General features: G+C 32.7%; 1 protein-coding gene across 1 annotated transcript in view; it reads right to left on the bottom strand.

Moving 5' to 3' along the window:
* Positions 1 to 24431, bottom strand: part of ankfn1 (ankyrin repeat and fibronectin type III domain containing 1) — a 176767-nt gene that overhangs the window by 48234 nt on the left and 104102 nt on the right. Inside the window, exons 10-13 of the mRNA XM_056470222.1 lie at positions 17096 to 17306; positions 9643 to 9837; positions 3925 to 4038; positions 2897 to 2994 (exon numbers count right to left, since the gene is read on the bottom strand). Of these exons, the coding sequence (XP_056326197.1) occupies positions 2897 to 2994; positions 3925 to 4038; positions 9643 to 9837; positions 17096 to 17306 (618 nt within the window). The remainder of the gene's footprint in view (positions 1 to 2896; positions 2995 to 3924; positions 4039 to 9642; positions 9838 to 17095; positions 17307 to 24431) is intronic.

Raw genomic sequence — 24431 nt, 5'->3', positions numbered from 1 at the left:
TTAAATCAAACCAGTAGATCATTGATTCCTGAAATACTAAGACCAGCGCATCTTGCACAAACATGCCACATTGAAAGGCTATGGAGCTGAATACTATGGAAGTCAATGACTGCTGCTTTCAACATTCTTCGGCAACACTTTAGTTTAGCTCACAATTCAGGATATTAATAAACCATTAACTAACTCTACTAGCTTAATAAACCACTCAGTAGCTGTTTATTCGTCTATTTATTGTTCTTACAGACAAAAATCCAGTCTCATACATTTGACCTATTTTGACTGCTATGGTATGATATATTTTGAAAAAAAAAAAACATAGAAAAAGACTTTAACACCAAGCAGAATCCTCTGTTGGCTGTCACTTCGGTGTGACTTCAACTAATCAGTTTTGTCCTATACAAACAAATATTTTTCATGAGTCAAACATCCAGCTGTGCAAGAAAACATACAATCTGACACAAGTTAAGTGACAATAAACTTAATAGACAATGGACAGTGTTCATTTTTTAAAAATTTAAGCTTCCTTTTTATCTAATATTGTATGATGTAATAAATCTGTATTTAATCTTTAGGAAATATGCTTGGTACATCAAAAATTTTAGTTCCTAATCCAGCTAAAAAATAGTGTGTAAAATGTATTTAAATCTCATAATTAAATGGAACATAAGGCAAATAACTGCAAAAATATCCACTTTTGAGAAAAAAGAACCACCCCTTTCACCAGGCTGGCTACGGGCCTGATCAAACTCTCTGCTTTTAGAGTATCAGTCCTTCTCTGTTCATGTCAGTTTGATGGCTTCAGCCACAACAATCTTAACCACGCCCCTCTTACCTTTTTGCTAAAAGGGAATGATGCACAGAGAATGCCACGCCCCCTACTAAAAATTCAGTTTCAGTTGGAACTACATCAACATACTGAAAAAAAAAAACTTTTAAGCACCTTGCAATCTGATTGTTTTTTTTTTTTTTCCATATTTAAATGCACCTTTTTTCAAGTTCATCTACAGCAGGGGTGCTTAAACTTTTTCTTATGAAGGGCACACTGGCATTTCACCTAGTGTTTCTGAAAAGTCCGTCCGCATTATACCACTAAAAACGCACATCACGTGACCATACACACACTCTGTCATGCGCTGCAGCATATGCGGATGTCTGAGCTACAGGCAGTCAGCCGGTGCTTTGAGCACAAAACCCCAGGTGAGAACAGCGCATGCCAGACAGTCCATCAAGCATATACCGCTGGATCACTTCTCACTATAGTTGATAAATGTGATATTTAATTCATCTTGTCTCTATCTAACAACTCTTTGGTCTTTTGAATCTTATTCTCAGGTAATGTGTTTTGGCTGAGCGCAAAAATAAGTTAATATATTAATTTATGTAACCACATATACTGATTCTGCACATTGGACTGAATTGTGTATATGCAGGAATCTTAAAGGTAATTTCAATACCTTTTTAAGACTTTTTAAAGACCTTCTCAGAATATTTTAAGACCTCATCGCCATTTCAAGTTCTAATCAGTATCAAACCTTTAACTAAAAAAAAAGTTGTAGTTAAATATATCAATGGAGCACAACCATGCAACAGAACTCAGATAAGCTTGGAATAAACAAAGCTTGAAAGAATAAATTACATGGTTGTTTTTAGCGACAGGCTTCAGCCGTTGTTTAAACTCGTCCTTCTCTAACCAGAAGTATGCAAACTTACATTTTCCCATTTTGCCGTCTGTTTCGCTTCATGTGGAGATTGTCATCACCTTCCCGCATTTGTCGTTAATTATGTGACGTCACCCGGACGGAGGAGCTTGGCCGGACATGCCCCGGCCCAAACCAATCACGTGGATCGAGCACGCCATAGTTAATATTAGGAGGAAAAATATATATATATTTATGCTTTTTTGGAGTAAAACACTTTGGACAACGCTTTAACTAACAGTTAAAACCTGGTAAAAACAAGATTAAGACTTTTTGATACCTTTTAAGGGCCTCTTCTTTTTAAGGGTCCTTCTCATAATTGATTTATCAACTTTTAATACTTTTTAAGAGCTTGCGGACACTCTGATAAACTTATTGTACGTTATACTCTTATAATGGCCATTGTTGATTATTAAAATCGATATTCAGCGAAAGAGACAGGGTAGGCTGTTTCGGATTTTTCAATGAAAATGAAAGGAGGCAGTTATGTTATAGGCTCAGTTTTGTTATAAATATGCATACAGTGAAGATGACGATCATGTTAATATATACAGTAGCTACACAATGCCTTTACATTTCTGGTGTCTGTTAAGTTGTTTATATCAAAATGAAATTAGACAGTTTCTTATATCATGTTTTCATTTTATTGTTAAGATCCTGTTCCCTTTGAAGATTTACCCGACGTGTCCTCTCAAGTCTGAAAGGATGCAGGAAAGAACTTAATATTAAGAAAAAGCCCCAATCCGTTTTTCAGATTTCTTCGTTTTCCCCCCATCCACACTGACACTGAGTGTTATCAAATGAAAACGGCCTCTTCAGCGTTTTCAAAAGGCTGTTTTCGGTGCTCGAAACTCCGGAGTAGTGTGGACGGAAGGTGTAACCATAGCAAAATTGTACGCGTTTTAATATTAAAACGTATTAGTATAAACGAGGCAAAAAAAAGAACTCCCAAAAACTGATCATCATACATATCGCTTTTGGTATTACACTTACATTACCAAGGCAATGACTGACGCATTTGTATTCCATTTCAAAGAGTTCTGATATCAGAACTACAGTGGAAAATGGATTGAAAAGGTTACGCAAACAGAACCGTTTGGACCAATAGTGGAAAACAACTGAAGTTATTCATTAATTGCTGAAAACTTGGTGTCACTAGAAGCATCTAGTATCTGTGGTTCAAGGTGATTTTATCTTACCATGGTGAGGCCTGTAATTGTGCATTTGAGGAACTGCAGATTCTCAAGGATCAGCTCTCCGGCTAATAAAGAGAAGTCCTTCAGACAGCTCCATTCAACTGCAATGCACGTCATCACATATTATACAGGATTAATGGCACAGAACATTAATAAATGAGTGGAATCTAAAGACACCAATGGGGTAGAACAAAGCAAGATGTCAAAAAAAAATGTCATGATGAATCAAATACAATTAAAACTACAACTCTATATTTTTTAACAGCAACATTTCTATATAAAAAAAAACTGAGTGATGTTTGTTTTATTATTTAAAGTGTAATTGCTTATAAACAGCTATGGAAATTACAGAGATTTCTTGAGAAATCAGTTTGTTTGAATTTACTGAATTTCTCAGGTGAGAGTTTGAGTAAAATGTTAATGTGTTTTACTTTCAAGATAAGATTTGTTTCCCTAATTTCAAATAAAATTATAATCATTATTTTTAAAAAAATGACAGTTATTTGTTATTATAGAAGACATAATATTCTGTTAATGATGACAAATTCCCTAATGTGTTACTCCATACCAATCACTTAAAATGTAATTTAAATAAGTTTCAGAATTTAATGTCATTTCTATTAATAATAATCAGTTAAATTAAATTAATACATGTATTTTGTTTAAATATTTAACTTTAGTATTAAATAAAATACTAAAAAAATTAAATAAAATAAAAACAAAAACTAAAATAAAATAAAAAATAAAACAAAACAAAATGAAATAAAAAAATAAAATAAAATAAAATAAAATAAAATAAAATAAAATAAAATAAAATAAAATAAAATAAAATAAAATAAAATAAAATAAAATAAAATAAAATAAAATAAAATTTAAATAAAATTTAAATAAAATGAAAATACTGTTGTGGAAAAATTCGAAAAGGGGATTTTTTTTTTCCGTCTTTTAATAAAACGTAATACAAAAAGACCTTTCCTCAAGGAAATGTGGCATACATAATACAGACTAATGCACATTAAGTCTTCACTGACCTTTGTATTTGGTCACCACAGCTGAATTCATGCTGGCAGGTTCCTGAAAGCTAACAGTGAGAGTCGTGCTGCCGGTCACACTCAGGCGCACCATCAATGGAGCCTCCGGCGGCCCTGAAAGACATGGTTCACAAATCACATTGCATCCCACTAGGAAATAATAGAACCCTTACATTGTACTTTTGTATAATATATTCCTATAAAGATTTAACTTGGAAAGACGACTATAAGAGAGCCATTTGTGGATTGATTCTACCCAAACATGTTTTGAGCATCTCTGAATCGAACTACTGGCTGATTCTGTACACAAAAGTAGCTGAGCTGTTTCCTGACCAATTATTTTCACAATCAATAAAAATAAAGGTTGGAATTGCTTACACGCCTTTAAATAGACATCCTATTGTCCTTCTGAGTACAATGTAATATCTGTTTAGTGCTTGTCTGTTGACCTGCTGTCAGAGTAAACGGAGCCGTCTTGGAGTCTAAGTTGAATCCATCAGCAATTGAAAACACTGTTTATTTTTTAAAAGAAGAATTCACTAATGTTCAGAGAATTTGGAAGTCAAAAATATATCCTTCTAAAAAAAAGAGCCATATATTATCAAAGGTATTAGCCACTAGACATACTGTTGAATCAGAATTATTAGCCCCCCTTGATTTTTTTTTTCTTTTTAAATAGTTCCCAAATTATGTTTATCTGTAACCACAAGGGAGACGAGTGACAATGGAGTGAGGATACTATGCAGGTTTTATTAAGAATCGTAGTCAGACAAGCAATAATCAACAACAGGCGCAAACGGGTACAAATAACACAATCCGGAGGCGTCGTCAGGTAACAAGAAAATGGTCAGTGCAGGCGGCAGACAGGATAAATGATAAAACAAAGCAAGGGTCGGAACATGTGGAAACTACCAGGGAACGTTTTGTAATGTTACAGGGTGTTAACCTAACAAGACTCAGCAATGAGAGTGTCAAAGTGAGCTGTATATATGTGTGTGAAATCACATGAGCAGCATCAGCTGTGTGAGTAATCAAAAGAGGCTTGGAACAGGTGTGTGTGTCTGTGTGAGGTGCATCACAGGACTTGTAGTCTGTATGGAGGCAAGATTGTAGTCTGTGTGAATGTGAATGTTCTCCAGCAATCTATGAAGGTTGGAGCGCTTGTGATCATGACATTAACAGAGCAAGAAAATTTTCACAGTACTTGCAATAATAGTTTTTCTTCTAGAGATAGTCTTATTTGTTTTACTTCGGCTAAAATAAAAGCAGTTTTTAATTCTTAAAAAGCCATTTTAGGGTCAAAACTATAAGCCCCTTTAAGCTATAATTTGGTAACACTTTATAATAACTACACACTATAAATAATCTATTAAGCATTAGCAAATAGTTAATTCATTATTTGTGAAGCATTAACTCTACATTAATAGATGTTAGTAAGCAGTTTATAATTGCAGATACTCTATTCTTTATAAACTCATTTAAAATGTGCTTAATAATTGTTCATGACTAAATTAAATATTGCATTATTTAAAAATCATTTGTATCATTTGTATTTAGAAGTAGTTGGGAGTTTTTAAGGTCATTCAGAATGAGTTAATAAATTATTAATAAACTATTTAAATCAACATTTATATCTTATTATTCAGGCATATACAGGGTGATTCAAAAAGAATACCACAACATTGAAAATCTGTATTTAATCAAAGAAACATGATGGAACCTTGGGTAATTAATCAGTGTGAAGAGTAATTAAAGGTTTGTTTTCAGGACTATTTATGCTTTATAAATCCCTAATAAATAACAATTAAAGGCTCCGTATCAAATTAACAATCCATCTTTGCAATTTTATCTAAAAAGTTAAATTACTGTAAAATTTAAACATGATAGCTGAATAACAGCTGAATTTCCTGTTTAGAATATCACAGACATTTATAGGGGATTTATAAAGAATAATTAGTCCTCATTATAGATTATGTCACAAAACCGGATGAAGTTGAGTTTATAAAGCATTTATTAACATACAAATTAACTATTAATATATGTCTGAATAATATGCTTTATAAATGTTAATTTGAATAGTAGTTCATCATCATCATATTAATCATTTACTTAGGTATTCTGAATAGTCTTTCAACTTCTCTCAAATAATTATTACTTAATTTAGTAATAAAAAAATTTAAGTATGAAAATACAATCATTAAGCAAGCACATTATACACGTGCTTATAAGTCAAGAATAGTGCATTTGTATCTGCAGTTATAAACTGCTTACTATCTATTAACGTAAAGTTGATGTTTAACAGATAATGAATTAACTATTTGCTACTGCTTAATAAATGATTCATAGTGTGTAGTTATTATAAAGTGTCACAAGCCTTTAAATTGCCCAAAAAGCTGAATAATAGTATCTTGAAAAATATCTAATAAAATATGATGTACTGTCATCATGGCAAAGACAAAAGAAATAAGTTATTAAATCTCACAGTTAAACAGAAATTAGGAGAAAAACAATAAACAAGGAGGCTAATCATTTTAACTTCAATTGCATATCAGACTATAATCCATACATAATATAATTATTTATTAAATTGATAATTAATTAGCATTTCAGTTCTGTATTACACTTTCATTGTCTTTAAACTATAAATAAGATTATATTTTTATCAAGAAGCAAAATTAAATTAGATATTGTGGTTGTTGTTGTTTTTTTTGTGAATGACTACACTCATGAAAACCTGAGTTTATGTTTACAAGGAGAAAAAATCTTTACAAATGTGGTAACAAAGAAAAAGACTTTTGTTGTTACTCTATCAAATTAGATTTATTTTATGACTCCACTGGTAGAGATTGTCTTGCTTTTTGTCTCAGAAAACAAGATAATCTCATTTTGTTTCTTTAAGGCTGTCTACAAATTTGCATTACACTCCAAGACAAAAATACTAACAAAATGGCTTTAGCAGTGAACAACCAATTTACCAAAAAAATAAATAAATAAAAGGTTTTCATAAAAAAATTCATCAAGTCTTTTTGATGATCCAAGCTATTGTCTGTTCCAAACACTACGCTTAATAGGCTACTTCCATTTATCTGCTTCATCTATTTGCTTCTCCTACAGTATATACCCAAGCACATACCCAAACACAACACAACGCCCTTGCGTTTCCCAAAAATCCTCTTCACAGAGACCTGTGGGTATTTCTCTGCAATCTTATTTGGGAGAGTGTCTGCAACGGAGCTTATCATTCCTGCCTTCACTCGAGGTTATTTACAAAGACAAGCCAACAAAATTCGCCTGATATAACAGGTAATCAATACGACAGGAGGGTGACGGTATTTGTGTCTGTATGTGTTTTTCAGCTCAGAGTCATTTCAGTCCAATCAACATGATATTAATATCTGTGTTCGCTCTAATAATCATAGCGGCTTGTTTGCACAGTCGTACCACTCTAATAAAGTTCGCCAATATGGGAACAGGTGACCTTTCAGCTCAAAAGCATATAGATTAGACAGATTTGATTGTAAATAAAAAAATACAAAAATTCTGGCAGTATTTTATTGTAGAATTTACTTTGTGGCTGTTGAATGCTTGATTCTGATTGGCTGTTGAACATTCTAAGGGGTGCAAATTGTTTTTAGATAAACACTCAGGTAAAGTATCATTAGCGCAGTACAGTTCAGTATCACTGCGCTGAATCATTTCAGTTATTTCATACCCTACAATGGTAAAAACTTGAATCAAAACAAAACATAAGGCTTTTCTCTGGAGTTGCAATATCTGAACAATGTCTTTAGGTGAGGTTGGGAGGTATGACAGTAGGTATTATCATTGCAGTATAAATTGTCAAGTGTAATATATATATATATATATATATATATATATATATATATATATATATATATATATATATATATATATATATATACTCTGCTTATATTCTTACATGTGACTAAGTGCTTAGCTTGTATGTGAGCCTGACCGAGATGCTGCTTATGAGACTGACTGGAGCACTTGTAGTAAGATGATCAGGTCATCTAATGTGGAATTTTTATATGTGATTCTTTTTGGTTTACTGTCATGGATTGCCAACTTGAAACTGTGAATGCCAGTACAGAATAACTCTGTGTACAATATCCCTTGGTAAGTTAAACATTGGCTGTTTCTCAATATGCGTTCTTCATCATTCTTGCGTCCTTGTGTTCTTGTATAACGTCATCATCAACTGCGAGAACGGAGGATGTGTGAAAGTTCCCGGAGGTGTTCTCGATATCGAGCATGCATCGATGCTTGAGAGCAAAATTGTCACTGTGTCAAAAATTGTCATTGAATCAGAACATATTAAATGACTTATTGACTAGGTCAACAATATTACAGATCTTAATTCAGTGCTCTATTAAACCTTTTTCTTTACAATATCGCTCCCAAGTAGCCTCCCACTGGGTCTTAGTGCCTGCCCCTTAAAAAATGTATTCAGGTTGCACTGCTGTGTTACACTAATTAAAATGAAAGACAAAACAGTTAGTTCTATCTAAGAACAATGCATCAATTGCGGTAAAAAAATAATCCCAATTTTGATTTTAATCTATTGTGAAAAGCTAACATGTATGGGGAATAAAAATTTCAAACCTGACTATATAAATTAACCTGTAAATGAAAACTTCTCAAAAACACAAACAGAAAAGATATCGGCATCAGCTCAGCCAAAAGGAGTTTGAAAATATCTGCAAAAATCCAATATTGTGCATCCCTACAATAACAAGGTCCAAAAAAAGAAGAAAAAAAAGGTTAATTCTTTTCTCATATTGCAGTGTTTAAGTTTATTTATTATAACCCCTTTTCTTGATTTTACTACACTGCAAAAAAATCCTGGTTGCCTTACATTTTTAAGCTGAATCCAATTACCCTTATGAGTAGGGCCAGACAGAATCATCGGACATTTTTTTTGCTATTTCTGCAGAGAATTTTGGTAAAAATATGCGTATTTCTGCAGAATTATTTCAGGAGTATTATAACTAAAACCTTAATATGTCAAATAAAAAAATAATATATTTTTAACTTTTATTTAATGTTTAAAATGCAAATCCAATTAGATCCACTTTATTTGGTAAACTAAGCAAGTCTCTCATTTAATATCTCTACTAAAGACAGAAAATATTACTTTACAAGCTGCATTGTACATAAATCATATGAATATTTTCATATTAGTCAATAATTTTACTGAAATTAATTAAAAAACTGAATAAATATTCATTTACACACATTTACTCAAGTAAATAAACAGAATTAATGATGGGCTTAAAATCTGCGGAAATCTGCGGAATTCTACACGTGCAGATTCCGTGTGGGGCTACTTATGAGTCCATTGAACTTATATTATGTTAAACTGACTTAAAACAGCTTGCGTAATTTATACAATTAAGTTAGAACATGATTAACTTAGTTAAATAAGTGAATATGAACTAAAAACATATGCTGTCAGCACTAATTGATCATATAATTTTTTACAGTGTACCTATTTGAATAACTATATCTTGAAATATGTAGTTTCTTTGAGATAATTTTACCTATACTGAGAAATAGAATTTTGGCCATACCTACCACCTCTAGACAATCATAGTATAGTACATTATTTTCCAATAGTTTAATGGTCCATCATCAATTATTTCCCACACAGAATATGAATGACCTTTTTTTGTTTTTGTAGACTCTGGTTAGACTTACGTGCATGCTCGAATCCTGTGCGCATCCGCTTGTAAAGTTTGCATCGCCACTCCCAAGCTTTGAGCTGTTTTTCTTTGTCAGACGTTTCCAAGCTGAGACTTTCTCTCATCACCTGGTTGGACAGTTCACTGGCTCTCCTTTGGGCTTCCTGGACCAGTGCTGAGAGGTGAGCATCTCTGCTCTCCAAACTGACAACTGAAACACAAAACAGAGAGGTCTACTGGGTGACAAAATAGGAATAATTATTGCAATATAATTTTCCATCTATCCACATTTTTGGCAGCATCTAGAGCCTAATTTTAAACGATAGGTTGCCGTTTGAGATACTTTGCTTCAAAACAACTTAAACAAATCCAACAGTCATGAAAATAAAGCTTGTTATTTTGATATGATATTAGTATCTCTGGTTCAAAGCTCAAAGCGAGTCGGTTTTGAATTCATGGGCTGCTGTTCATAGGCTGCTAAAAGTAATTGTAATCTAAAAGATTTTAAGCTAACTCGGTACAGGTTTATAAATATCATTGATATGTTCATGTTCATCATATGTTGTGATATATTTGTCTGTTTGACATTTGTTCTGACAACAATAGTGTAGTTCAAATTAATTACTTGTCTGGGTTCTGCAACTTTTAGTCACGAGCAAAACTCTGCCTTTTAACTTGAAAGAAATACATATAAAAAAAGATATTGACTTATATGAAACATTTGTGTTCATTTTGATCGCCCGGTCTGTTTCTAAGAATTTAATTCATTCTGAATTAGGGTTCAAATGTGAGGTGCAAAGTCACAATGGCTTATTTCAGACCTGTATATTACAGAAATTGAAAAAGGTTTTATACTTTGAAATGAAAATTAATAACAGATTCGTGCACAACACATTGGTTGTCTACCTTTATCAGTGGCCTTGGTTCTATTCATTTCCTCTATGGTCAGAAAAAAAAATTCTTTATTAAAGAGTTGAGTTGTAAGCCTTGAACAGAACAGAACCAACCAGCTTCAACACGAATCACAGCATTGCAAAAGTTGATGTATTTGAAACAATGGAACGCAACAGCAAGACTGAAACATATAATGGATATAATGTGAATATAATGGGCCTTTGTTGAGCACAAAGGTAATTAGAAAAATGTTGGAAATCAGTAGTCATTGAATTTATAGTATTTTTTTCCAATATTCCACAATTAGTTTTTTCTGTTAAACTAAAAAACAATGATTTACTAATGTTTTGAAACCTGGGTCAGAAAGTTTCATCTCTATTGCGGATCTGGGTCTGATTGTTTCATCTCTATTGCGGATTATATATACAGAAGGTGTTACAAAGGTTTGAATGAAAAGCAACAAAAAAGTTTAAGTAATGACAAATTATAAAAAACAAAGTGTTGTGATCATCAGCAATCTAGCGAACTCGATCACCAGCAATCCAGAGAACTACACACACACCACACTAATGAACTGCAACTTCCAGCCATGCACCCCGTACACACCGGTTCATGTGTTCACATTATATAACATTAACTAATGGACCATTATTTGAAAGTGTTACCTTATATTTAAATAATTTGTTTTGATTGTGACATTTCATACTAATTTTTGACTATGGTAAACTTCCGTATTTATTTTATTTGATTTATTAGATTTAATTGATGTAATTTTATTTATTTTATTTTATTTAGTAATTCATTTTTTTTAATTTTATTTTATGTATTTATTTATTTATTTATTTATTTATTTATTTATTTATTTATTTATTTATTTTATTATTATTTTTTTTTTATTTTATTTTATTTTATTTTATTTTTATTTTATTTTATTTTATTCAATTTGTTTTCGCTTATTTCGCAAAACACTATTCTACTAGCATAGTAAAGCCAAAACTGAAAGTCCTTCAAATTGTGAACACACGTGTCAAGCGGAGCTGCAGATGAAGTCAAATGAACACGTTCGACGCTCAAACACACAGGACTGTGTTTTTACCATATAGATTTGTCATGGTAAAAACTAATACAGCCATACCATTCCTCCTCATAGGCCATGAATACTACTGCATTTTCCTTCAGAGCCTTAGTCATGGACCATGACAGCAAAATAAACAAATAAACACATGGCTGAAGAAACCCTCTTTCACTGGCCCAGCCCGAACCCCTGGAGACGGGAGCTCTCCGGGGAAGATGATAAAGTGTGTGTTGTCAACTTCCAAAAAAAAAAAAAAAAAAAAATGGAGGTCGGTCTTACACGGGGGTCCACAGCGCTGTGGAAAGGTAGCCATATTAGCAGTCCCAAGGTGCAATTTCCTGTGCTCTGAAGATTGACATCTGGCTACTACGTGCGGTTAATTGAACAAACTATAAATTAATGGGCGAGTCGGCAGATATTGCGCCTGTCACACACAGTTGGCATTGTAGGGGCTTTGGGACGGCACTAAATATAGGCATTATGGGCCCCATAAACATGCTTTAACTTAGGACCTCCAAACTGTCAGGCGTCTGGCTGATTGATTTACTTGGCACTTCTGGCCTGACATAAATATAATGCCGAAAGCCCAGGAGGGGAAAATAAGGCAATGTTTATTTTCTAGTTTGTTTACAAGGATCGGATTGTGCCACGATGAAATGTTTTGAAATTTAACTGCGGACTGGGCACAATAAATCACTTAGTATAATTGCCCCCCGTTACATGCATCATTGGAAAAGTTAAACCATTAAACGACAAACCTTGTTAGGGTTTTTGTGAGAGATGCCGTGTGCTGTCTAGCCCACCCCGGCCCGCTCAGAGGGCTGTACAGTGCTCCCTGTTTGGCCTCAGACAACATTCGACTTTTTCATGATTGCGTTTGAGACTGGAGGCTTTTTTTCCATGGTGTTCAAGGTAAGAAACACCTGTTCTACTGTGGCCAAAGAGTCAGGGACTGAATATGCTATTGATTAATCCAAGGGCAGCGGGTGCAGGTATTTTTAACAGATCTGTTCTTGATGCATTAATACTTAATAACCACACTCCGCTTGTCCCCAAAGTAGTTTAGCACACTTGAGGTTTGTTCACTCCCAAAATGAAAGTTGGGTCATCATTTATTCATCCTTATATCTTTCTAAAAACCAAACATGTTCGCCGATTGAGGATGAAGAAACAACACTTCTATGCTTTGGGGCATTGTATTATTAAATACAAAATAAATAGTAATAAACTATTAGAAATAAAGATACAGGAGCTGTCACTCTGCTAGTATCATTTTAAAAGATATGTAATTGTAGTCAAATAATCCACAGTGGTACCTAAAAGGTGCATATTAGTACACAAATGTACCTAAAAATACCTTTGAGGTTCAATTATGGACCCTTCAGGTACAAATATGTACATTTTGAAAAGGTACGGCCCTAGTGGACCCTTATTTCTAAGAGTGTAGTCAGAATTTGTAAAGATATTTTGTATATTTACAATTTTATTAGTTTTAGTTAATATTTTTAGTTATGTGTACAAACTTCTTTATTTATTTTATTTACGTTTTTATTTTAACAGTTATTTAAGTTTTTTTATTTTAGTTATTTCCAAACTACGACAAAAAAAATTTCCCTGGCAACTAAAATAAAAATAAATAAATAAATAAATAAATAAATAAATAAATAAATAAACAAAACAGAACAGAACAAAAACAAAACAAAATTTCGAAAAATAAATAAAATAAAAACATTACATTTTATAACGCACACACACATACACGCACACGCACACACACACACGGTTACAAAAACTGTTTCAATTGTGAACCAAATTTTTAAAAAAATAAGAGAGAACATACAAAATGCATGTTGTTTTTTTATTTAGTCCTGTCCTGAGTAAGATGTTTGATATTTTAAAATATCTGTACATAAAGTTCACAAGACAATACAATTGCTGTAATTATTAAAACAACTCCCTGTAAACAGTTTTTAAAACAGTGTGTGGTTACCTTAATATCAAATACCATGCATATTTATCTCTATTAGCCCCCCTTTGAATTTGTCTTTTTTTCATTTCCCAAACAATGTTTAGCAGATTCAGAAAATTTTTACAGTATGTCTGATAATAGTTTTTCTTCTGGAGAAAATCTTATTTGTTTTATTTCGGCTAGAATAAAAGCAGTTTTTAAAATTTTAAAAACCTTTTTTAAGGTCAACATTATTAGCCCCTTTAAGCTATTTTTTTCTCGATAGTCTACAGAACAAACCATCATTATACAATAACTTGCCCAATTACCCAAACCTGCCTAGCTAATCTAACTAACCTAGTTAAGCCTTTAAATGTCACTTTAAGCTATATAGAAGTGTCTTGAAATATATCTAGTCAAATATTATTTACTGTCATCATTGCAAGGACAAAATAAATCAGTTATTAGAAATGAGTTTTATTAAAGAAAGGAGTTTTATTAAAGAAATAACTATCATGTTTAGAAATGTGTTGAAAAAATCTTCTCTTCGTTAAACAGAAAGTGTGGAAAAAATAAACAGGGGGGCTTAATAATTCCAGGGGGCTAATAATTCGTAAATTACTGTAAACACGTACTGTATATAATTTAATATTTAATTTATAGCATTCCTTAGGGATTAAGATGAACCGATGAGTTTTTTTCTTGTGTGGCATTGTTGAATTTCAATTCAATGTTTAATTGGCAAATGAGTGCCAAAATAAAAAAAAGAAACCATTTCATCATACAAAAGAATGATGTCAGAAGACTGAAAATAAATAGCTCTACTGTATTCAAAACATTCTGAAGCAACAACTTGTTCAGTGAACAGACTTTCAATGGAGGAACAGAAATCTCTGAGATGTTATTAAAACCAATATTTATATGTGAATAAAAGCAGAAATTAAATCTGTTCATCACACAAAGCAATCATGTCTTTTTAAAAGACTTGGATTAAACCGCTCGTTCATTTGAATTCAATTTCTGATCTTTTTACAAATGTTCTGAAGCGCCAGTTAACAGATATTCAATGGAGCGACAGAAATGTCTCAGATTTGATAAAAAAGCCTCTTGATGTGTTCTGAATATAAAAGAAAGTCTTATGGGCTTTGACTGACATGAGGATAAGTAAATGATGACTAAATTTCAAGTTTCAAGTCACGTCAACGATCATCATAATACATGTGTTAAATGATGTGACACCACACAATGTTATTTCCAAAATATTACATAATGAGCATAATTTTCTAACTCATTAGTGGTTATGACAGATGTCATTAGATGTTTAAAGCTGAATTATGAGTGCTTATGACAGCTGTCATGGAAAAGTTTATTCTAGTATTCCTACTTGGAAGTGATTATTACACAAGCCCCTGAAGCAAAGTGTTAAACCCTCACAGTGGCTCCGTCTGTTTATCGTCAGCTTCTTTCTAAACAGCTTGTCCAATTACAGAGCATCTGCTTTTGGTCACCACAGCTAAACAGGAGTGTGTGACGCAAGAAAAACCTTTTGATGGTCATAAAAACCACACGTCTATTCCTAAGGGATGAAGATGTTTTGATAAGCAAGACACAGAGATGTCCATAGCGAGAATTTCTCCTTCCTTAAAAGTTTGTATCAATAGTTTACATTTTACATTTATTAATATTAGGGTTGGGCGAAGTCGACCAATTTGGCATCGTAAGATGTCTAATGTAAAACATCATGATGGACGATGGCATCGTCATCATAGGTGTCGGTAAATTAATTATTCATGAATAATTAATTAATTCATAACAAATTAATTATTTGTAGCCTACCGTTTCAACTACCTGACTTGTATGGTCTGTTTTACCCATAACCCAATCATAAATAAATAAGGATAAGTTACACACAATTTACCACCTGTCAATCACTTTTTCCGCAGGACTCTGGCATGAATAGGCAGAGTGATCTGTGTCGTTATAATGGCGTCGACAAACTTGGTTGGTAAAAAAGGTGCACAATCAACAGGAACCAACCAACAGTAACTGAGGTTTTTGCTAAAATGATTAAGTACAAGCGTGAAAGTGAAAGATTGAAGCAGTGTACTGACACTGTGACACGTTGATGGATTCAAAAGAAGAGTCGTTAGATAGAGACAAGATGAATTAAATATCACGTTTAGCAGCTATAGTTAGACACGATCCAGCAGGACATCCTTGATAAACTGTCAGACGTGCATTACTCAAAGCATCCGCTGAGCTGGAGCTCAGATGAGCGCATGACAGTATGTGTGTGTGTCTCTCTGTGTGTGGTCACGTGATGTGCGTATAGTGTAGATGGAGGGCTGTTCAGAAATGCTAGATGAAACGCCAGTGTGGATTGTTTTCGTTCTAAAATGTCATTTTAAAACTAAGACGTATTAGTGTAAACGGGCCTTAAGTATGTATTTTCGCGAGCAGGTTTGCGAAAGGGGGCGGGGCGGAGGATCGAGATGCCGGCTCTGCATAGTGACGTCTATCGGCCATCGGCGATGGACTATGGCATCGTCTAATCGACCCAACCCTAATCAATATATTTTTATTTTTTATTTTTAAAGCTGTAGTATTTTTTGTGTGTATATTCAAATTCATTTAATATATACATTAAAATAAAATTTTATCTAAAGAGCTAAAAAAAAAATTTTTTTTATTTACTTTTTTATATATTTAAAGATACTTCTGTAAAGCTATTTTTAAATACATATATTAATAAATATTTCACAAATATGAGGACACAAGTTTAAGAAATACATTGAAGTAAATTATTACACACATGCTCGCATTTTCATCTATCTATCTATCAATCTATCTATCTATCTGGATGGATATCTATCTATCTATCTATCTATCTGGATGGATAGCTATCTATCTATCTATCTATCTTGATGGATAGCTCATTATCTATCTGGATGGATATCTTTCTATCTATCTATCTATCTATCTATCTATCTATCTATCTATCTATCTATCTATCTATCTATCTATCTATCTATCTATCTATCTATCTATCTATCTATCTATCTATCTATCTATCTATCTATCTATCTATCTAGATGGATAGCTATCTATCTATCTATCTATCTATCTATCTATCTATCTATCTATCTATCTATCTATCTATCTATCTATCTATCTATCTATCTATCTATCTATCTATCTATCTATCTATCTATCTATCTATCTATCTATCTATCTATCTGGATATCTATTTATCTATCAGCCATCATTTATCAGCCATTTTAAGTCAATTCTCCAGTATTATAACAGCTTTGTGTTCATCAAAATGTGCAGCTAGGAATATGGAAAACTACAGTCACAGTGAAATTGTTTTGAAAAAAAAAAAACTAGAACTAGATTAAGTACTAAAATTACTGCTGTCAAATTAAAATGTGATATTTGAAGAATCATTCAGTGGCTCTTTAACAAGGAAACACTTGAGAAAGCCCCTTAGACAAGAAGCTCTTAGGGGAATTGACTGTTTAAAGTATGCGCTTGTTAAATATGCAGACTCACAGTGAGGGCTCTCCTTTCCTCCAGCTTTAAGCAACAGTTTGGCGATGGGGACATTATTGGTCATGATGGAGATGTCCAGAGGCGTCAGGCCTTCACTGTTGGGGGTGTTCAGGTCCAGTTCATCAGCTGTGTACTGAAACAGCAGGATCTGAACGGCATCCAGATCCTGCTGTTCAACAGCCTCGAACAGAGCCTCACTGCTCTGGATGTTCTGGGAGAAAAAGACACAGGTTAAAGGTGAGCACATGAGATAACTTCAACAGTATTACTTCAATTACCCGCCCCCTTTCTTTATACTTCACATGAGTATAACTTCAACATATCTTTTACAGTCTATGCTATAAGCTAGTGTGTTTCAAAACAGTGACAAAATTCACATTTAGAAAATATAAAACTGATATTAACACCCAAAGCTGCAGTTTGTCACATCCTCCTAAATCGATCAATGAATTTTTCACGTCACCTCATACTTTAGTTTCTCATCAAATTATTTGCATGACTGTGATTGTATAATTATTTTAAAAACATTCAGGTGTAAAAACAATTGTACCATTTGTGACCTTAACCATGATTAATTTTACTGAATTGTTTTTATTTTTACCATTCAGTTACTGTACACTACTTGAATACTGTTAGACTCAGAAAACAATAAAACACTTTATTTCAATTGCATATTTTTTCTTGACTGTATTTATAGATAGTTATGCATGAAAATACTCACAACACATGCAAATACAGAAATGCACTTCAAATAGGACAGACAACAAGAAAATGTGTCAGGAGACTCTAAATATTTTATAGATTGTTTAATAGATCTTGTGGAGATGCAAATAGTAAACATTAATTCATCAATGTCTGACTAAGTAAGTGGATGAAAAGACAACACATGCAAATACAGAAACGAACTGCAAATAGCACAGACCACATTGAAAACGTGTCGGGACCCCAAAAAGTTTATAGATAATTAATTAGATTTTTTGAAGATGCAAATAGTAAACATTAATTCATCAATCTCTGACTAAACAGGTGCATGAAAATATGACACATGCAAATACAGAAATGCACCGCAAATACGACAGACAACAACGAAAATGTGGTGGGGACCCCCAAAATTGTATAGATTGTTTATTAGATTTTATGGAGATGCACTCCTACTGAAGAATCATCCCAATGGATCTAACATTACAAATTCTTTTCAAATAGAGATATTAATTTATCTAGTGAAATTGTATTCATAATGCAAAATCCAAAAATATCGTAATATTTAATTTTTCAATATCGTGAAGCCCTACTCTCTATATCTGACATGTCCAGCCCCCCATCAAGACAATTCACATTTGCTTTTCATTTGATGCACTTGAGCTCAACCACACTCACTGGCAGAGAGGTGATAAAACAAAATGCTATGAGAAGAGGAGCTCTGTCCCACCCTCTGTTTAAAAACAACTTATACTACACCCGATCAGCCTAAAATAACATGTTGAATGTGTCATTTTAATGTGCAATATAGTGTGTTTAAGCTCCATTTTCACAGAAAATTGATGCCTGGTTCTACATCTCTGCATGTTTAGCTCCGCCCACCAATTAGATCAATTGGTAGATCAATAACAAGAGAGTGTATGCAGAAATCAAAGAATAGTCCATCAAACGCAAACATTAGGAAAGTGGATGAAGTTTTGTGGAGTGGAAAAATTTGCCCTGTTGTTTACAGAATTTTACCAAATAATAATATACAAAGGGGGCACAATTTGATGGTTGGTTATCAGAAAGATTGAAAGTAAGACGATATTACCTACTGCACCCCTGAGAAAATACTGTTTAGTGTCAGAGGAACACCAAGGACTTTGTTAAAAAAAAAAATTAGGGACCTTTTCTGGTGTATCTACCTTAAATTTCTTATTTGCATGCTTTAAGTGTTATTACTATTATTATTATTATTTATTATTTTTATTATTATTATTATTGTTTTTATTGTTATTGTTACTATTATTATTGTTGTTATTATTAATATTGTTATTATTATCTCTCTGATATTGTGCTTTTGGTAAAGTAAAAAAATATGTTAAAAAGTTTTTACAAAATGTATGTTAATGCATTTGTATGTTTGTACAATATGATTTGTTTTATATGTATGTGAAATTAAAACTGAGGGAAAAAGAAACAATGTAAGTCACAATGCTGTGTCAACTATATTGTGAGTAACCATTTTGTCACTCATGTCTGTTATTACAGATCATATTTATGCAATTTTATGCAACACAAATCACATCAATCAGTGATGGATGGAGGCTGTAAAACACATGCAGAAGTTCACAGCTGTCCTTTACAATTTTTGAAAATGAATATTCAAACTGATGGCCAATCAAACCAGTCTGTAATCAGACACGCCTATTCAATCAATGTGTTTTGATGAAGGGGACAAGACATGACCAGAAAAGAGCGCATTGCTTCTAAATTATATGTTATACGTAAGAATCTTGATAACAGCGGAGCACAGAGAACAGTACAAAATATAAACAAAAAAAGTAGTTCATGACCCTTTAAAAAAAAAAAAAAAAAAAAAAACTTGCGTACAACATATGTCTTTGGTAAGTTACATATTTCTTTAAAAATATATATCATGATAAGACTTTACAATAAGGCTTCATTAGGTAATTAGTTAATTAATAAAAAACTATTTAAAACTAACGCATAAAAACATGTACAATACATTAATTACAGACTTTATTCATCTTTGTTGATGTTAGTTAATGAAAATAAATGTGTTCATTGTTAATTCATGCACAGTGCATTAACCAATATTAACAAGCACAACTTTAGATTTTAATAATGCATTAGTAAATTGTTGCATTATGAATAATAAATTATGTGCAAGATTGATCAAACTTAGTTCATTTTAGCAAATACATTAAATATTATCTAATGGACCATTATTTTAATGTGTTACCATTATTACTTTGATGTTGAAATTAATATGATGCATTAAAAGTGCCATCAAGGCTTTCACACTGTGTCATTTCAGATGAATGCTGTAAATCAAAGAATGTTGAAAAAAAAAAAGTCAGTTTCCACTGAAATATTAAGTAGACCAGCTGTTTCCAACTTTAAAACAAAATGTTTCTTGAGCACCAAATGGTGGACATGTGAAATAAAAGTCTGCTGTAACAGCTGCCGAGAATTCAGCTTTAGCATCATGAGAATACATTACATTTTATAATACATTTAATATATATATATATATAAAACTGGTATATTAAACTGCACAGTATATGAAATTTCACAGTAGGGCTTGACATTAAAATCATCAACTCTTCAAATGCCAGTAAATTTCAGTAATCCCACTAGCTAATGTGGCAGGTTGAACTTTATATAACACCTTGACTTTGAACAAGTAACTTTTTAATAAGACAGTATTGTTATTTCTATGTTAAGACAATTAAATAAAATAAACAAAAGTACGGTTTATAAATTCAGACAGAGGTTTAACAGATCAAAGTTAACATACAAGTGTGATCCATAGATTAATGGCTAATTTTATTCACCGTCCATATAGTAGCAAAAGTTTCAAGCCATTCGACTCCTTTCACACACAAGAAAATGCAACAAACAAAACAAAAAAAAAAACTTTATTCAGACCTCTGAGGCCATTTTATTTATGTACACAAAATTGTCACGTCTCAAATAGTGTACAAAACACACATTTTCACATTTATCAGTATACTGGTCAGAGCATTGGCTCTAACACGTTATTAAAAAAGAAATATCTTTATTTTTGTTTTACTCACCCTCCACTTATTCTAAACCTGCTTGTGTTTACCCCACCCCTGTTCCATACAAAGAAAAAATATCTGAAGAATGATTGAAAGCAGCAGAACATTGAGGATGTCCATTGCTAATACAGGCCCATCAGCCTGGTGAAAGGGGTGGTTCTTTTTTCTAAAAAATGTGACCTTTTTGTAATTATACGCCTCATTTTCTATTTAATTATGAGATTTAAATACTTTTTAAGCACTATTTTTAGCTTGATTAGCTTGTCAGATGGTCATCATTACCACACTTTTTGATGTACCAAAACTATTTACTAATCATATATCATTAGAAAGAAAGAAATATATATATAAATCTGCTTTATATTCAAAACAAGTCTATTTCCATTTATTAGGCAAATTTTAAATAGCAAACTGGCCAGCGCATTCAACTTTTCTCAGTGAGAATTTGACTATTTGAATATAAATAATAACAATAATGTAGAGCTTTACAATTTTTCTATCCTCTCTTGTAAAAAAAAAGTACATTTGAAAATCCATGGATAACAAAAACAGCCAAATTAATATTCAAATAAAATTTAATATGGGTCGCTTTTCGTGCTTCACACCTTTTTTGTTTCAAGAATAAGGTGCAAGATTCAGAATAAAAGTGACCTGTAAAATGTTTTCTCTATTTAAAAACAATACAGTAGCAAAAAATGACTTCACTTACTGTACGACAGATTATATGTTTTCTAGCAGCTGGATGTTGGATATTTGGAAAAATAATTGTTTCCGTTGAACAAAACAGATTAGCTGAAGTCACGAAAGCCATCAGAGAATTCTGCTCTGTCTTAAAGCCTTTTCGATGGGAATTTTCTAACATTATGATGGAAAGCAGCAGAACATTGTCAGTTGCTAATAGTCCATCATTCTTCAAAATATCTTCTTTTATATTCAACAGGAAAAAAAAGAAAAATCTGTCATTTTTTACTTACCCTCCACTTGTTCTAAACCTGCTTGGGTTTCTTTTTTCCTCTTCAATGCAAAGGAAAAATATCTGAAGAATGATGGGAGGCAGCAGAACACGATGTCCATTGCAAATAGTCCATCATTCTTCAAAATATCTCCTTTTATATTCAACAGAAGAAAAAAGAAAACCATAAAGGTTCCCTTTAAAGTGACCCCAGCCATTAATAAAACATCAAAAGACAGAGAAAATCAGTCAGGGCTCTTGACTTGGCCAATCTATTGAGTCTATTTAGTTGTTGTGGGAGAATCGTGATCACCATTTAAAAAATCATCCAGAATCGTGATCATTCTTTCTTAAATGAATCAGAATCGTGCAGCACTACTTATAAATGTTTCTAGTAACCAGAAACGAAGAAATGACCAATCACTCCTTTTAAATCGCCATAGATTTTCACCTACAGCACAATTAGCACAGACAACAGAAAATAGGGCACAGATTGCCCATGGATGATTGCTCATGGGTTGACGCACAGCCTTTCAGTTACCAGTACAGATCTGTAACCAGCAGAAAATACTACTACCCCAAACAATAAAGAGATAAAAAATAAATTGGTGTTTTCAAAGCAAACATTAAGCATAAAATAATCACAGCCACACCAGATGAGCTTCATTTCATTGGTTGCATCCATGTAGGAAAGCGCACAGAGATGGTGAGGGTTTGGGATGTATTCAGGCACTTGACTCAACAAGATGATTATCAGATCTAGCTGTACATAATCAGTGACATTTGTGAAACTTCTGAGAGCAAGGAACAGCGCTGACGGCCTCATGAGCACCCGAAATGTCATTCCAGCTGGAAATATGCCAACTGTAAGGTCAAGTGAATGTTAACTTCAATCAATTCTACATTGTATAAATGTAAACGATGGCTAATGTTAGCTTTTTATTACAAATAAACTGCTGCATTATTGATACATCTACCATTAGTATATTTATAAAATGCCTGTAGAATGCAAATTTAAAGCTTACTCATTTAATTCAGGTCTCCTAAAATAGGTTTACATCTATTAAAAGGACTCATAATGTATATGTCCGCTTCTTTTCTCATATTGTCTGTAATAAAGCACTTCTATACATGATTATGCAAACGGTAATAAGCATATCAATCCAAGACCACGTTTTCATTCTTTCAGAAGTGCAAAGATAAGAACGGACTTCTTGTTTTGGTATACAATAAGTCCATTTGACATGCACTTTGATCTTTGAATCATCAGCTACCATATATTACAGTCCACATAACCTGGGATGTGTGATAAAACTTCAATATACAATACAGAACTATAATCATCAGAATATATTTTTTCGATCACACATTAATTTTAATGTACAATTCAGGCTATTAACAAACTATTGACTAAGACGTTTAGCTCAATAAACCACTAATAAGCAGCTTATTAATAGTTAGTAAGGCAGTAGTTACAAACAGTGGAATATAAACAGTTAATATATTGGTTAAAGGCAGGTAATAAGCCAGTAGTAAATGGTGTGAATTGTTACTTGAACTAAAATCTTACCAATTGTTCGATTAAATGAAATAACCTGATCGATAAATTATGTTTATTATTTTTTTTATAATGCTTATTCTTCAAAACAGAACTAAACACTGTTGCTAGTTTGCCTCACACATAATGTTCCTCTGTTTTTTTATTTCTTTCATAGTGAATAACAAAAACGTCCCGGCGATTTAGTTTCTAAACATATGAAGCAGCACTGGTGTTTTCAGCAGCACTAACAAACAGAAAAATTACGGTGTCATGAAGAATCCACTAAAAGGCGATTTTAAGGACTTGCCATGGATTTACTTACCAGTAACTGCATAATGATATTGTTCCACGGTTTACATATGAATTTGGCTATATTATTAAAGGTGCAGTAGGTGATTGTCTTCAGAAACATGGTTTGTTGTGCTGGTTGAAAGTCTCTTCACATTGCAATAGTACTGATTAAAGTAAATGATCTAAATATATTTATATGAATTCTAGGTAAGGCATAAGACTGAAAAATGTTCATCCAATAAAAATTTTATTCCCATCCAATTCTCATAAATCTGATAAGTAGCCCAAACTGTCTATCAACAAATGTAGATTTGTACATCAGCGCAGCCGTTTACGCAGATCTGCCGTTTGCGCCTGTATGCGCGTTGATCTGCACAATAGAGAGAGAGTGGTAAAAACAAATGCTGAATCAAAACTTTAAAATCCTGAACCAATATTGGAGTTACTTTTGCATGTTGGATGAAAGATGTCAACATGGCTGAAGCATTTCTTTCAGACAGGTAATGTTCTGTTTTAAAAGTATTTTAGTCATGCAAAGCTGATGTAGATTTTGTTGTTTTACGAATGGGTTATATGCACAAAAGTGTTGTTCAGCCACTGAAATTTTCTGGCAAAAGACTTTTTTCAATTTCAAAAGGGACCTTTTACAACATCGATAATGTAGATCTGTATTTAGTTTAACAACAAAACATAAGTAAATATATAGCACTACTCCGCCTAGCCTGCTTTACTGAGGTGAAGTTGGTTTTATGGCTCGTTTCCACTGACTGGTACGGTACGGTA

This window comes from Danio aesculapii, chromosome 12 (genome assembly GCF_903798145.1).
Source record: "Danio aesculapii chromosome 12, fDanAes4.1, whole genome shotgun sequence".
Lineage (NCBI taxonomy): Eukaryota > Metazoa > Chordata > Actinopteri > Cypriniformes > Danionidae > Danio > Danio aesculapii.
This window is presented reverse-complemented; position numbering and strand designations above follow the sequence as displayed.